The following is a 13,657-nucleotide window of genomic DNA, read 5'->3' as shown; positions in this document are numbered from 1 at the left end:
GGGCAGGCCCTGGCACAGGGTGCCCAGAGCAGCTGGGGCTGCCCCTGGATCCCTGGCAGTGCCCAAGGCCAGGCTGGACGGGGCTTGGAGCAGCCTGGGATGGTGGAAAGGGTCCATTGGCAGGGGTAGCACTGGATGGGCTTTAAGGTTCCTTCCAGTCGTAACCATTCCATGATTCTGTGATCTCCCACCCTGGAGTGTGAGCTCACCTCCTCCAGCACAATCTGCTCCAGAGCCCCACATCTCCTGGAGCTGTGCAGCAGCTCTGCCCTTGCCTTTGGTTTGAGAGGAGAGGAAGGATTTGGGTCCACAGGGATGAGGAGATGCTGCAGCTCCTGCCAGTGAATCACTGGAGCTCTCTCAGGCTGTGCTGGTGACCCAGCTTTGGCACTGATAGAAGGGGAGGTGGAATTTGGGGCAAAAAGCAGGATAGGGAAGAGGACTGTGAGGCCTGTCTGTAGAACAAAATAAAAGATTCTCTAGCTGATAATTGAGATTGTTGAGGTGTCAGGATGGCAGTGACAGGCTCCCTGTCAGGTTTGATTGTCCCAAGTCAATCCTAAGGATCTTCATCAGATGCTAAAATCTTTCCCAGAACCCCAAAACTGCTGTGTATGCACCTAAACACTGAATGTGGAAAAGGCACAATGCTTAATTTTCAAATACATCAGCCACTCAAGGATCATCATCACGAGAGTGCTGGGAACATTTCTTGCAGTCCTGGGTGCTGCAGTGATATTTTGAGATTTGCCTTGAGGCAGAGACCAGCAGCTCACACACCTCTCAGGCTAAAAATTCTGCCCAAAACTCTCAATAAGTGTACAAATGTTATCACTGGCTTATGAATGGATTAGCACCCAGATGGTTCAGAATTATATTTGTCCTGAATGCATCTTTTCTACATCTCATGAATAAATCTGTGAAGCAGACACAGTGTTTGCATCCCTGAGAACAAAGTGTGTCCTACAGGCATTCCAAGGGTTGTATGTTAGATTTTGGGGATGAGGAACAGTCTTCCTATGCTTCCCCTAACAGAAAATGCACTCATTTAGTGCAAAATTGATTATGAGCTTCATTTAAAAGCTGAGCTTAGTTCAGAACCAAAGGTAAAAAAAGGGATTCGACTTCCAGCTGTGTTGGTTTGTTTATTGGTCACAACTGGATTTGGAAGGAATGGTTTGGAGTGGTTTCTGCATTCACAAACCAGCCTCTAAATCCCTGTTTGTAATTTTTTATGTATTATAAATATTGTGTTGTAATCCTCTCTTTTAGTGATTGCACGTGGTTTATTCAGATTCCTAAAGTCATTAAAAATGGGAGTAAAATTGATGTGTGTGAACTAACATGGGAGGAGGCTGCTATGTTAAACAGAATGAGTGGAAAACTTTGATAGGTCTAAGGCAAGATTTGAATTTAGTTATGTATTTTTAGCAGCCTAACTTGTATAACTTGAGATTAGACAAGATTTCAAGCCCAGGAACTGTTCCCTGCTGCACTTCTTTGTGGCTGTAGTAGCATTTTAGCAAATTGAAACTGTTTTGGTGGTTTTTTTTCCTTTTCTTTTCGTTTGAAACAGGGCAAGCCTGATTTGAACACAGCCCTGCCTGTGAGACAGACAGCCTCTATCTTCAAACAGCCCGTCACAAAGATCACAAACCACCCCAGCAACAAGGTGAAGAGTGACCCCCAGAAAGCTGTGGACCAGCCCAGGCAGGTAAGGCTGAGAAACTCCTGCATTTGCTACTGGGAGGATCCCAAGATAATCTGCTTTAATTTTGTGGTGCTGAACAATTATTCCCTGGCAATTCCTGATCTCTGACACTTCAGAATTCAGTAAAATTTGATCTTTTAGAAGCAGTGGTTTGCAGTGCTCCCAGCTCTTAAAATCAGAACAAATCACATTCCTAATCTTTAGTTATGGACTCTGTGCACTGGGATTTAAAAACTCCAGCCCTTGGTTAGATCACAATTCTGGTGTAGCTGAATTTCCTTAATGCTGAAATTAAGTATTATCTACAAAATTATTCAGACATTGTAACCTTCAGAGGACACTTAGGTTTAGAATCACTGTCCAATGTTGCAAGTGTGTAAGAATTCCATGTTCCATTAAATCCATGTTCCTGCACAGATCACATCCAGTGTGGTGTTTGTTGCAGTGCAAGGGACTGTACATTAGTAGGATTAACCTCTGCCTGTATAAGATCATAAATTCACTTAGAATGTTATTATTAATACAAAATCAAAGTGTTTTTCATATCATAATGTGTAATTGTAAGCAATAGAACACACCAAAATTAAAGGGAAGGGTGCTCAGGACAAGGCAAGGCCCTGGTAAAATAAGATGCATTGGTTGGAACACTGAAAACCTTTTCTGAAAACTTAAAAACACATTTTGAAAGCAGTTTTTAAGAATTACATAAACCTAGTTCAACTAGAAGCTGCAGGTGTGAGATAACTTACCTGAAGTGGATGGGGTTTTTTGGTGGTTGGGGTGGGTTTTTCTGTTTTTTAAGCAGGTTGGCAGGGTCTTACCTTGGATTTCTGCAGAAGCAGATCCTGTATGCTCACAGTGTTGTTGCTATAGTTAAGGCAATAAAACAGAATGCTAAAGATAAAATCCTTCCAGTTTCTGAGCTGGATTTGTGTTCCTGTGTAAGATATTTTACTGGGCTGTAGAGTATCTTGACTTTTGCTCAGCAGACTCCAGATGTTTCTGCAAAATATGAAAGCAGTGCAAAGTCCTATCATGCACTGGCTTAAAAATCCCAGAATCCCAGAATTCTTTGGCTGTGGAAGGGATCTTAAAGATGATCCCATTCCACCCTTCTGTCATGGGCAGGGACACCTTGCACTATCCCAGGTTGCTCCAAGCCTCATCCAACCTGGTCTTGGACACTTCCAGGGATCCAGGGGCAGCCACAGCTGCTCTGGGTGACAAAAAAAAAATAAATAAAAATCACTTATTTGAAAGGCTAGAGAATATCCAGCCTGTGTTTGGGCTGTGACTGTGCTCATTCCCCTTTTTGGAAAAGTCCTGTGGGGTCAGTGCACTTGGGTTTTGACAGGCAGGAAAAAGGGGTGGGATATGAATGATCTGTTTGAGGTGAATTCTTGATTTCTCAAAACCTTGATAAAAATGTGGTTTTTTGCAAGATAGCTGATTCATCCAGCTATGCTTTGCTATCCTCCTGACATCCCTCCTGCACCAGGCACAAAGTTAAAGGTGTATCAAGGTGATGTATTTGACTTTCTACCCCTCTGGACATTCAGGTAATTTAAGCCTGGGGAGAGCCTGTCACTCAAAATCTGGTAAAGGACCAGACATGGGGGACAGGACCAAATGCTGGACAGGAAGAAAATAATATTTTACCTTGAATACAGTTCTTGCATTCCTTAACTTTCTGTGGGATGTGTAGGAGAGAAATAGGGTGTAAAAAAGGCTGTTTCACATGTGGGCTTGTAGCTGAAAGTCAACAAGCCTGGCCTTGCTGCCGCAGCTCAGAGCAGTCAAAGTACCAGGCCCTGGAAGAAAAGAGAGTTTTCTAGGGCAGCAAATTGGGAGAAAGGAGTTTTGGGGCTGACTGGCAATAAGGATTGTTCCTGCTGCTGGAGGAGACAGATCCCTTCTGTGGTAAATCCACATTTAACTGGCTCCAGCACTGCTGTTCCCTCTCTGCACAGGAAGCAGGGGTTTTGTGGAGTTGTCAGTCCCATTTCTGGTTGTGCCAATAACCACCTGCTTTGACTGCAGCTCTTCTGGGAGAAGAAGTTGAGTGGACTGAATGCCTTTGACATTGCAGAGGAGCTGGTGAAAACAATGGACCTTCCCAAAGGGTTGCAAGGTAATCAGAGGGTGCCCTTCACTCAGGGCTGGCATTTTGGCACCTGGCAGCAGTGAGTGGAGGTGCTGAGGGTGAGCTCCCTGTTCCCAGAGCCTGGCAGGGCTGTGGCCATTCCTGCTGCAGTGCTTTGTCTGGGGGTCCCAGTGCCCTTTGGTCTGAGGAGACACTGAAGCAAAGCTTCTCAGCCTTTTGGGGGATTCATTTTCCAGAAAGAGCAGAGCACCCAAAATGCTCTTTGGGTTTGGGTTGGAAGGGACCTTAAAGCTCATCCTGTTCCACCCCCTGCCATGGGCAGGGACCCCTTCCACCATCCCAGGCTGCTCCAAGCCCCGTCCAGCCTGGCCTTGGGCACTGCCAGGGATCCAGGGGCAGCCCCAGCTGCTCTGGGCACCCTGTGCCAGGGCCTGCCCACCCTCCCAGCCAACAATTCCTTCCCAATATCCCCTCCAGCCCTGCCCTCTGGCACTGGGAGCCATTCCCTGTGTCCTGTCCCTCCAGGCCTTGTCCCCAGTCCCTCTCCAGCTCTCCTGGAGCCCCTTTAGGCCCTGCAAGGGGCTCTGAGCTCTCCTGTGAGCCTCCATCTCTCTGAGCCTTGTTCTGGTTGAACACCCCCATCTCTCTGAGCCTTGTTCAAGCAGAATGGAAACACCTTCCCTTCCCAGTTTGGTGGTTTTTACTACCTTTTTGGTGGTAACAGAATGAGAAACTGCTCTAAGTTTAAATACCCTCAGAGAGCTGCACAGGTGCTGCTAGAAGCATTTAGCTCTGAGATTTATGTCGTGTGAGCTTTCAAACTGGCAGGCTGTGCTTTGCCATTAAAATTTAATTCCCATTGTCCTGATTTCCTGCTCCCTGCCTGGGGCAGTGCTGGTTATGGATTTCCCTCCCCCTTGCAGGGGTTGGCCCGGGCTGCACGGACGAGACTCTGCTCTCTGCCATCGCCAGTGCCCTGCACACCAGCACCATGCCCATCACTGGCCAGCTCTCTGCAGCTGTGGAGAAAAACCCTGGGGTCTGGCTGAACACCTCCCAGCCTCTCTGCAAAGCCTTCATGGTGACAGATGAAGATATCAGGTATGAACTGGAAATAGCACTTGGTGTCCTGGAACAAGGTTCCTTGTGCTTTCCTTTTCTTTCTAAATGTCTGATGGAGCACTGTGGCTTGGGAATTAATTTGAATGGCTCTCTAGCAATAGAGTAGACAAAAGTAGTTACATTAAGCTCTGTCATGTGCTTAAAGCCCATTATTTTTTATTTGGCCTCATGCTAAGTTACTCTGGAGTTTTCAGGCTCATGTTTATTTTTCATGTCAAGTTTCCTTTAATTACAAGTCTGTCCAAGTAGGGGAATTTTGACTGAGGCACCTCTGAGCAGAGATGGGATTGGAGAAATCCTGAACGATGGGATTGGATTCTCTTCACCTTCCCCTGTGTCAGTAAATGAATTAAATAAAATGTGTGGGTTGGTCAAACCCAAGCCGTGCCTGCTCTGGTGACAGGGAACAGGGATGCAGTTTATTCTGCTATCAGTAATGAAATATTAAATCAGGATTGGTCAAACTTGGCTTTAAGCTTTTGATGAAGAACTGAATATACCAAAGGCCTGCAGCATGCAATTTGCATTCATTAAGTGTTTAAAGGCAGTCCTTGCTTTGACTGCTTGATAAATCTTTTGGAATTGCAGGATGACTTTTCTGGTCTTGACTGAGACATAAATGACCAAGAAAAACAGTCTGTTTGTAACTTTGATGTCCTGTGGCTGAGCTGAAATAGGATCCCCATGAGCCACTGATTGTTGATCACTTCTTTGCTGTGTCTTTGACTTCTTAGGGTTGGGACTCAAAAGGAAAATGAGCAGAAAGAAATGGCCTGAAACTTATTTTCTCCAGTCTTATTTTTGAAAGTCTGTGCAGGGTAGGCTGACTTGCTGGATATTAGTAGTAGGAGTTGAAAATCTGCATCAGGGTAAGAAATAAAAAAGTTAGCTGCTAGATTTGCCAAATTTCTGCCAGAAATCAACTCATAATGTAAATATTGGACAAATTTTTAGTGTTTTTCATCTTCATTTACAGTACAATGCCAGGTGGGGTTTTTGAGGGGGATTTTTTTGTTACACAGTAGAGTTCTTAGAGGGCTTTTCCAGTCCTTGTCTCATGCTGGGGGGATTGGAGACTCTTCCCTTGAGAGGGGCAGCCTTGGGGGCTGATGGTGGGTGTCCCTTGTGTTGGGCAGGAAGCAGGAGGAGCTGGTGCAGCAGGTGAGGAAGAGGCTGGAGGAGGCCCTGATGGCTGACATGCTGGCCCACGTGGAGGAGATCGCCAGGGATGGGGAGCCTCCCTCGGAGAAAGAAGGAGCTGAAGAGGAAGGAGAAGAAGAAGAGGAGGAGGAGGAGCAGGACCATGACCAGGAGATGGAAAATGTATAGTCCAGGTAAGGTGATAGTGCTGTGTCTCATCTTAAACATTGGGGACAGGGAGGTTTTCAGGAGGAATCTTAAATATTGGTGATTCTTTACTTTTTAGCCTGTGCTTTGAAAGGTGTAGGGGCCTTGGGTCAGGAATGGGGGAGGTGGGCATGAGACCCCACCTGCAGAGCTGCCCCAGCCCTGGGGAACAACAGCAGGAGGACGTGGAGCTGCTGGAGCCAGTCCAGAGGAGGCCACGGAGCTGCTCCAAGGGCTGGAGCCCCTCTGCTCTGGAGCCAGGCTGGGAGAGCTGGGGGTGCTCACCTGGAGAAGAGAAGGCTCCAGGGAGAGCTCAGAGCCCCTTGCAGGGCCTAAAGGGGCTCCAGGAGAGCTGGAGAGGGACTGGGGACAAGGCCTGGAGGAACAGGACACAGGGAATGGCTCCCAGTGCCAGAGGGCAGGGCTGGATGGGATATTGGGAAGGAATTGTTGGCTGGGAGGGTGGGCAGGCCCTGGCACAGGGTGCCCAGAGCAGCTGGGGCTGCCCCTGGATCCCTGGCAGTGCCCAAGGCCAGGCTGGACGGGGCTGGGGAAGTCTCTGGAGCACCAGGAGTGGCTGAGGGACCTGGGAGGGCTCAGCCTGGAGAAAAGGAGGCTCAGGGTTCAGCCCCAGTTGTCTCAGCCTGTCTCCATAGGAGAGGTTCTCCAGCCCTATGATCAACTTAGTGGCCTCCTCTGGAGCCTCTGAGACAAGAATCAAGAATGTGGTGGGGAAAAAAGGGACTTTTTAGGATGAATAGCAGAAGAGCTCCTTTGGAGAGGGAGTGGGGATTTCAGGTAGGAGGAAGATTGCACATTATAATCAATCCTCAGGCTTCAAGGATTTCTTAACAAAATCAATCTGCTTGGCCTTTGGGAGATCCCATCTTTTATCTGGGCTCTTTTTTTCCATTTTCCTGTATCCCCAACAGTAGCTTTATTTGGATGGTGAATAACTTGAATTCCTTTCTGCTATAGAGGTCTGGCAACAGGCAGGGGCCAGAACAAGCTGACTGCTGCAGGTGAAATCCAGGAGATGAAGACATGGATGTGTTATTACAGTGGGATTTCTTCTTTTAAGAAAAGATACAAAAAGTCCTTTTTGAGTTACAAGATCTCTTTTTTTCCTCTTTCAGGGAGTTCCATCTAAGAATTCCCAGTATAAACCCATTCAGCAGGGTCAGCACAACCATTCACAGAGCCAAGAGTGCACCACCAGTCCAGCTGTACCCCAGAGCCTTTGGATGGACTTCAGGAAACGTGGAAGCTGATGGTTCATTCATTGCTGGGGAGTTTTGCAGATGGAACTTGACTAAACTCTACTCCCCTTCCTTTTTCTAAAGGGGTAGGGTGATTGGAAATGCAAAAGTGGGAGGGGATAAAGAAATACCATGTGGTGGGAGGGAAAATCCTAGGAACTGAATTTTCTGGGGTTTTTTTTTTTGTTTGTTTGTTTTTTGTTTGTTTTTTTTTAATTACTTTTTGTGGTTCAGTACTGGGTGATACATTTTTAAGCTTTTCTATCCAAGTACTTTTAATGACCCACAGAAACAACTTCCTCTCTAACCCAAGGGAGGGAGATGCTGTTTCACTCCTTGGCTACTCTGCTGTGGGCTACCTGTTTGTACCTGACTGTAGGGAGGTCATTTCATGTTGTGAATGGTTCATTCCATGTGTGAATTCCAGTCACTGAATTGCCATTTCCTCACAAGACCACATTGGTCTTGGAAGTGTAGTCTCAGAGCTGAGCTGCCAGTGCCTCTCCCACCTGAGCTTGGGTGAGGAGGGGAAGCTGCACTTGAGGACTTGGGCTGCCAGCTCTGGGAATTGGGAGTTTTGGTTATTCCACACCACAGTTTGGATACAGAGCTTTGTGTGTCCAGACATTCTGAACAGAGTCTTGGAGGCAAATATACCCAGCCTGAGGTATATTTTACTTTGGTTTAAGTCCAGTCAGAAGGACTTTGTCAACTGGGGATGGAAGGAGGACTCATTTCTGACTGGTAATGAGGAAAACTTCCTCCTTTTTCTCTTCTGGTGCCAAGAACCTGCCCTCTGTTCCTCAGTGTGGAGGGAAGGGGATCCATTCCAACAGGTGTGGCTTCACACCTGCTTTTGTGTGCAGTAATGTTCTGACCTCTTTTAAAAAAAAAAAAAGAAAGGAAAAAGGTTGATTTTTCTATAATTGATATCTAAAAAAGGAATTTAAAGCTTTTTATTAAGTATTGAATCTTTCTTATTTGCATGTGCAGTGAAGTGACCAGCATTTTGTGTCGAAAATTGGACTGATGTGAAACCTGCCTTAATGTGTTTATAAGTATTCGGCTTCACCATGGGTACCTTGATTGATTCCTCAGTCTCTTCCAGTACATCTTTGAGCATATTGGGGTAACTTGTGGCTAAAAATGGATTTCTCTGGGAAGGGCAACAAGGAGAGGGGAGGAAGATGAGAGCTGATAGCTTGGGGAATGTGTTGACTGGGTTGCAAAAGTTATTTTAGTCTTAGGGTATCTGTTGTATAATCTGTGCATGGACATCTCAGCTGAGAGAACACTGCAAAGTGGTGGCTTAAATATTGTGCCACAGACCAATTGTACAAGTTGTTGGTATCCCAAAACTTGGGGAAGAAAGTAGCTCCCAGAGCCTTTATTGTGTGAGAAAGATTAGCAGGGACAGCCAGGGGCCAGGGAATTGCCTTTGAGAGTAGTGCAGCTTAGTGATCCCTGAAAAATATCCCATGCCAAAGTGATTGATCTTTTCTTAAAGGTTTGAAAACACAGAATTGGTTGATATTGCTCATTTGAGTACTGCAAGGAGACTGAATTGTACTCTGCTGCTGCTCTGCCAGGTGCTGCTTTGGGGAGCTTTACCTGGCACTGCAGGCAGGACCATTATTTTCCTTTCTGAACAGTCTGTTACAGTTACTACTCTGTAAATCTGTCCTCTTGTAAGTCATGGTGTTGAATTAAATGTTTCTCACAAAGAGGAGGTTGTTCTAGTCTGCCTCAAGCCCTTACCTGGAGTTTTGTGCTCTGCCCTTTCTACTTCTCCCAGTGGAGATGCTCTGGGGGTTCTGTTGTGGGCTCCACTCTGAGATTTGGATCTTTACAAGGGGGGCCTGGCAGAGGGGAATGTGGAGGGAAACTCGTGGAAAACACTTCATTCTTGTTGCAGAATCCTCTTGTGTGTCCTGACCAAGGGAGAGGCTCCCAGGGTGTCCCATCTCTTGGTCAGGTTGGTGACAGAGGGTCACAGAATTGTTAAAGTGGGAAAAGATCTTTTAAGATAATAAAGTCCATCCATCAGCCCAGAACCACCATATTCACCACTAAACCTTGTCCCCAAGTGCCACATCCACACAGCTTTTGAACACTCCCAGGGATGATGACTCCACCACTGCCTTGGGCAGCCTGTGCTAGGGCTGGACAGCCCTTTCTATGGGAAGAAAAAAAATAAAAATCCCTGATATCCAATCTAAACCTCTCCTGGCCCAGCTGGAGTCTATTCTCATATGGCCCTTTGAGTCTCAACTCTAACAGTGCATATCCCACACCAGAAGTGTCCTTGTGACCACAGCAATCTTATTGTGACATTGTCTTTTTGAAATCTTGTTTAAAAGCTGGTGATGTCTTTATCTACTTTTACTTGAAGCTAAACATACCCTTGAGGTTCCCTAACACAGGTCATTGAGATGTTCATACTCAGATTTTGATGCACTGAATATCAGGTTTAAATCTCTGCCAACTTTCTTGTTCTCCCCTCTGCTTTCCCTGTTCAGCTTTCCCTCAGTTTACAATGTTTATTCTGTTTTCATTGACACTGAGTTCTTTGTGCAAAGTGCCAAAAAGGGACCAAGAACTCTCACAGCCAAAGAAAGTGAAATTATTTTACCTGCTTACCAATGTAAGGAAATCAAGAGTTCCTGTTCACTGACCATTATCTTAACTTTTCATGTTGCTGCAATAACAACTGGATTAGTTTGTCTTATCTCAGCCCTGGACATGACTGATGGGCATAAAGTGTCTGCCATCATCAAATCTATCCCCAGGGTGGAGAAAGCAGCTTGTTTGAGGTATAACTTGTTAAGCATATGATTAGTAAATAATGTGCTTAAAAGAAATTGAGTGGAATTGGGGCAAAGTTTATATTTCATTCATTAATATTCTCTTCTGCATAGGATGTTGATGGCTACAGCTTTTCCCTCCCCACTTCATTTTACAAAGCTTAAAGATTTAAAGGGAATGTCATTATCCTGCTGTTGGGGAGTGTTATTTTTACTGAATTCTAGCTGGATTAAGTTTTGTGCAAGCCATAGAATGAATTGGAATGGATATTGGTGCAGTCTGGATTTGGCCAGCAGAGCTCTTGGAGGTGGTTCTGCCCAGGAAAAGTTGGCTCGATTCACATCTGAAATTGAACTTGCTGAACTGGCTGTTGAGCAAGGAAAGGGAGGAGTTTTCTTGCTTGTAAACTGAGCACACCAGGAAGAGAAGAGTCAGGGATGACATGGCTGGACTCTAGGAATGCAGGCATGTCAAACCCTGCCTGGGGAGGCTCTGATGTCACAGCTGGGAGTTTGGGTTGGAAGGGACCTTAAAGCTCCTCCAGTGCCCCTCTGCCATGGCAGGGACACCTTCCACCATCCCAGGGGGCTCTAATCCCCCTCCAGCCTGGCCTTGGGCACTGCCAGGGATCCAGGGGCAGCCCCAGCTGCTCTGGGCACCCTGTGCCAGGGCCTGCCCACCCTCCCAGCCAACAATTCCTGCCCAATATCCCATCTAAACACTTGTTTCTGCTCTGTGGGATATGAATGAAGCAGGATACCTGGAAGGACTCCTGAATCACACTTTTGTCTTGCTTTAAGGAGGGATCATTCTGTCTGGACTGATCATCCTGGTCCTTGGAAAGTGTGTGGGTTAATGTGTTTAAAGGGGGAGGAGGCAGGAGAATGCTTAATGGAGAAAAAGGAAGTTTTTTGGTAATAAGTCTCCAATCAGGAAATCCTAGTTATTTGGGATTATGTGCATAAAATCAATCCCCAAGAGTCCAGATGCCTGTGCAAATACTTGGATAATACCACTTCTTCCCTATCACATAAAATGCATATTCCTCGCTGTTGTCACTCTGGACAGGAATTTCAGCATCTGTTGGAATTGCTCCAGACTTTGGGGTCAGTTGAGGATCCTGGTGTTGCCTATTTTACCTTCCTGCATTAATGAAACACAGCCACGGGAAGGTGGTGTCCTAATTCTGCAGCACAGAAAATAATGTCCTCTATGGGCTGTAGTGAGCTAAAAATTTGGATTTGTTCTCAGATTAGCAGGGATCAACTTGAATTAATGAGGGAAAACCTTTCTCCCCCTCCTCCCCAGGCTGATCCCGTGAGTAGCTGGAGTGTAGGAGAGAACAGCACAGAACAGTGTGTGCTAAATGGTATTTACAGTGACAGAACATTTGGGAGGGTGGGGAGAGAAAAACGTTTTGAACTCCAGAATGACCCACCAAATGCACTTGGAATTATCAGGGCATTGTTTAGCAATCTCAATTAGTATTGCTAATTTCTTACCAATATCCATAACTACTGCTGACTAGCTAATAACACTGACTACTAGTAAGAAATAATACTGAATTCCAATGGGAAGGCTTTGAGTCAATTCATTAAATAAGTCTTGGATTGGATTTTTCTTACCTTGCAGAGTCACACACAGCAGTAATTGGAGACTGCACAGAACTGGGCAGTGAGTGAGCTGAGCTGGTTTGTGTTCAGGGGCAAAATTCAGAAATTCTTTGCTAAATAAATCTGGTTTCATTTGCATTTACAAATGACAAGTTTTCTGATACACAGAATCTGTGAATGGTTTGAGTTGAAAGGGACCTTAAAGCCCATCCAGCCCCACCCCTGCCATGGCAGGGACACCTCCCACCATCCCAGGCTGCTCCAAGCCCCGTCCAGCCTGGCCTTGGGCACTGCCAGGGATCCAGGGGCAGCCCCAGCTGCTCTGGGCACCCTGTGCCAGGGCCTGCCCACCCTCCCAGCCAACAATTCCTTCCCAATATCCCATCCAGCCCTGCCCTCTGGCACTGGGAGCCATTCCCTGTGTCCTGTCCCTCCAGGCCTTGTCCCCAGTCCCTCTCCAGCTCTCCTGGAGCCCCTTTAGGCCCTGCAAGGGGCTCGGAGCTCTCCCTGGAGCCTTCTCTTCTCCAGGTGAGCACCCCCAGCTCTCCCAGCCTGGCTCCAGAGCAGAGGGGCTCCAGCCCTTGGAGCAGCTCCACGTCCTCCTGATGCTGTTCCCCAGGGCTGGACACAGGGCTCCAGGTGGGGTATAGACCCCCAAGCTTGAGCTTTTGGAAAAAGCTGAACCCTAAAAAGTTCTTCACATGTTTTTGTTTGCAGGATGAGTCCAGATGAGTCCTGGATTTGCCTACTGGGCACATTTTCTGGGGTTTAGTGATCTGAAGGGCTGCAAAACCTGAAAGCGTGGTGTACCTGCTTTTATTTTTTCATGCTTTTGTGTGATCCGCAATTAATTCTTAGCTTTCCATCAAGTTGGCTTCTCCACAACTCCAAAGTCATTACCTGACAGCTCAATTCTTCATTCATCTAATGCATGAAAAAGAGCCCTTTGCTAATGGCTTCCCCCAAGGTGCCTCTTTCATGTCGTGCTGGAGGGAGGGAGGCTCTGAAGGTGCCAAGAGTAACAAAAGGCTGCTGGGCCTGAGGCATCAGGGTGGGCCAGGCTTTGGGTGACCTCGGCTGGAGCTTGTGCCTCTACTGCAGTTGTGGCCCAGCACGGTGACATTGAGCCTCGACACCTTGAGCTGTCCCCATATGCTGTTCCCTCAGTCAGCGACTTTGTGGGATGATTGATCTCAGGCTGAGGTCATCTTTCAAGTTCCAGATCTTGTCAATCCGTCTGGCTCCACCCACATGCAGTGATTCAGCTCCTGATGTGCTGAAATATTCCCTTAAGTCTTCCCACACAGAGTAAGGGCTTTTTTGTGATTCTGCTCGGAGCTGCAGCACCTCTTCTGTGCTGTGCTCCAAGCCTGTGCTTTCTGCATGGTATTTGCATGTGCTTGGAGAGCTGCAGAAAGTGGAGACTGACCTCCTGAAAAGTAGAAGAGCAGCTATAATCACTCTTTAAAACTACTTTTTCCTCTAAATTTTGGATCCCATTTTATAAAATTTGGCTAATGTGCTGTGTTTTAGACAAATGGTAAAATACAGAGAGCAGCCCTGGGGAGAAGGACTTGGGCTGTTGGTGGCTGAGAGGCTCAACCTGCCCCGGCCACGGGCACTGAGCCCAGGAACCCCCCTGTGCTGGGCTGAGCCCCCAGCGTGGGCAGCAGGGGAGGGGGGATTCTGCCCCTCT

General features: G+C 46.8%; 1 protein-coding gene across 3 annotated transcripts in view; it reads left to right on the top strand.

The window, feature by feature from the left end:
* MBD3 (methyl-CpG binding domain protein 3) overlaps positions 1-9,269 on the top strand; it is a 16,271-nt gene extending 7,002 nt beyond the window's left edge. For all 3 annotated transcript variants that reach the window (XM_015651946.3, XM_015651948.3, XM_015651947.3), the window contains 5 exons: positions 1,577-1,714; positions 3,752-3,842; positions 4,739-4,916; positions 6,074-6,271; positions 7,421-9,269. In XM_015651946.3, the coding sequence (XP_015507432.2) occupies positions 1,577-1,714; positions 3,752-3,842; positions 4,739-4,916; positions 6,074-6,266 (600 nt within the window). In that variant the 3' untranslated portion in view covers positions 6,267-6,271; positions 7,421-9,269. The remainder of the gene's footprint in view (positions 1-1,576; positions 1,715-3,751; positions 3,843-4,738; positions 4,917-6,073; positions 6,272-7,420) is intronic.
* Positions 9,270-13,657: the final 4,388 nt, after the last annotated feature.

This window comes from Parus major, chromosome 28 (assembly GCF_001522545.3).
Source record: "Parus major isolate Abel chromosome 28, Parus_major1.1, whole genome shotgun sequence".
NCBI classification, from domain to species: domain Eukaryota; kingdom Metazoa; phylum Chordata; class Aves; order Passeriformes; family Paridae; genus Parus; species Parus major.
Note: the sequence above shows the minus strand (reverse complement) of the source record. Positions and strands in the feature narration are given on the sequence as shown.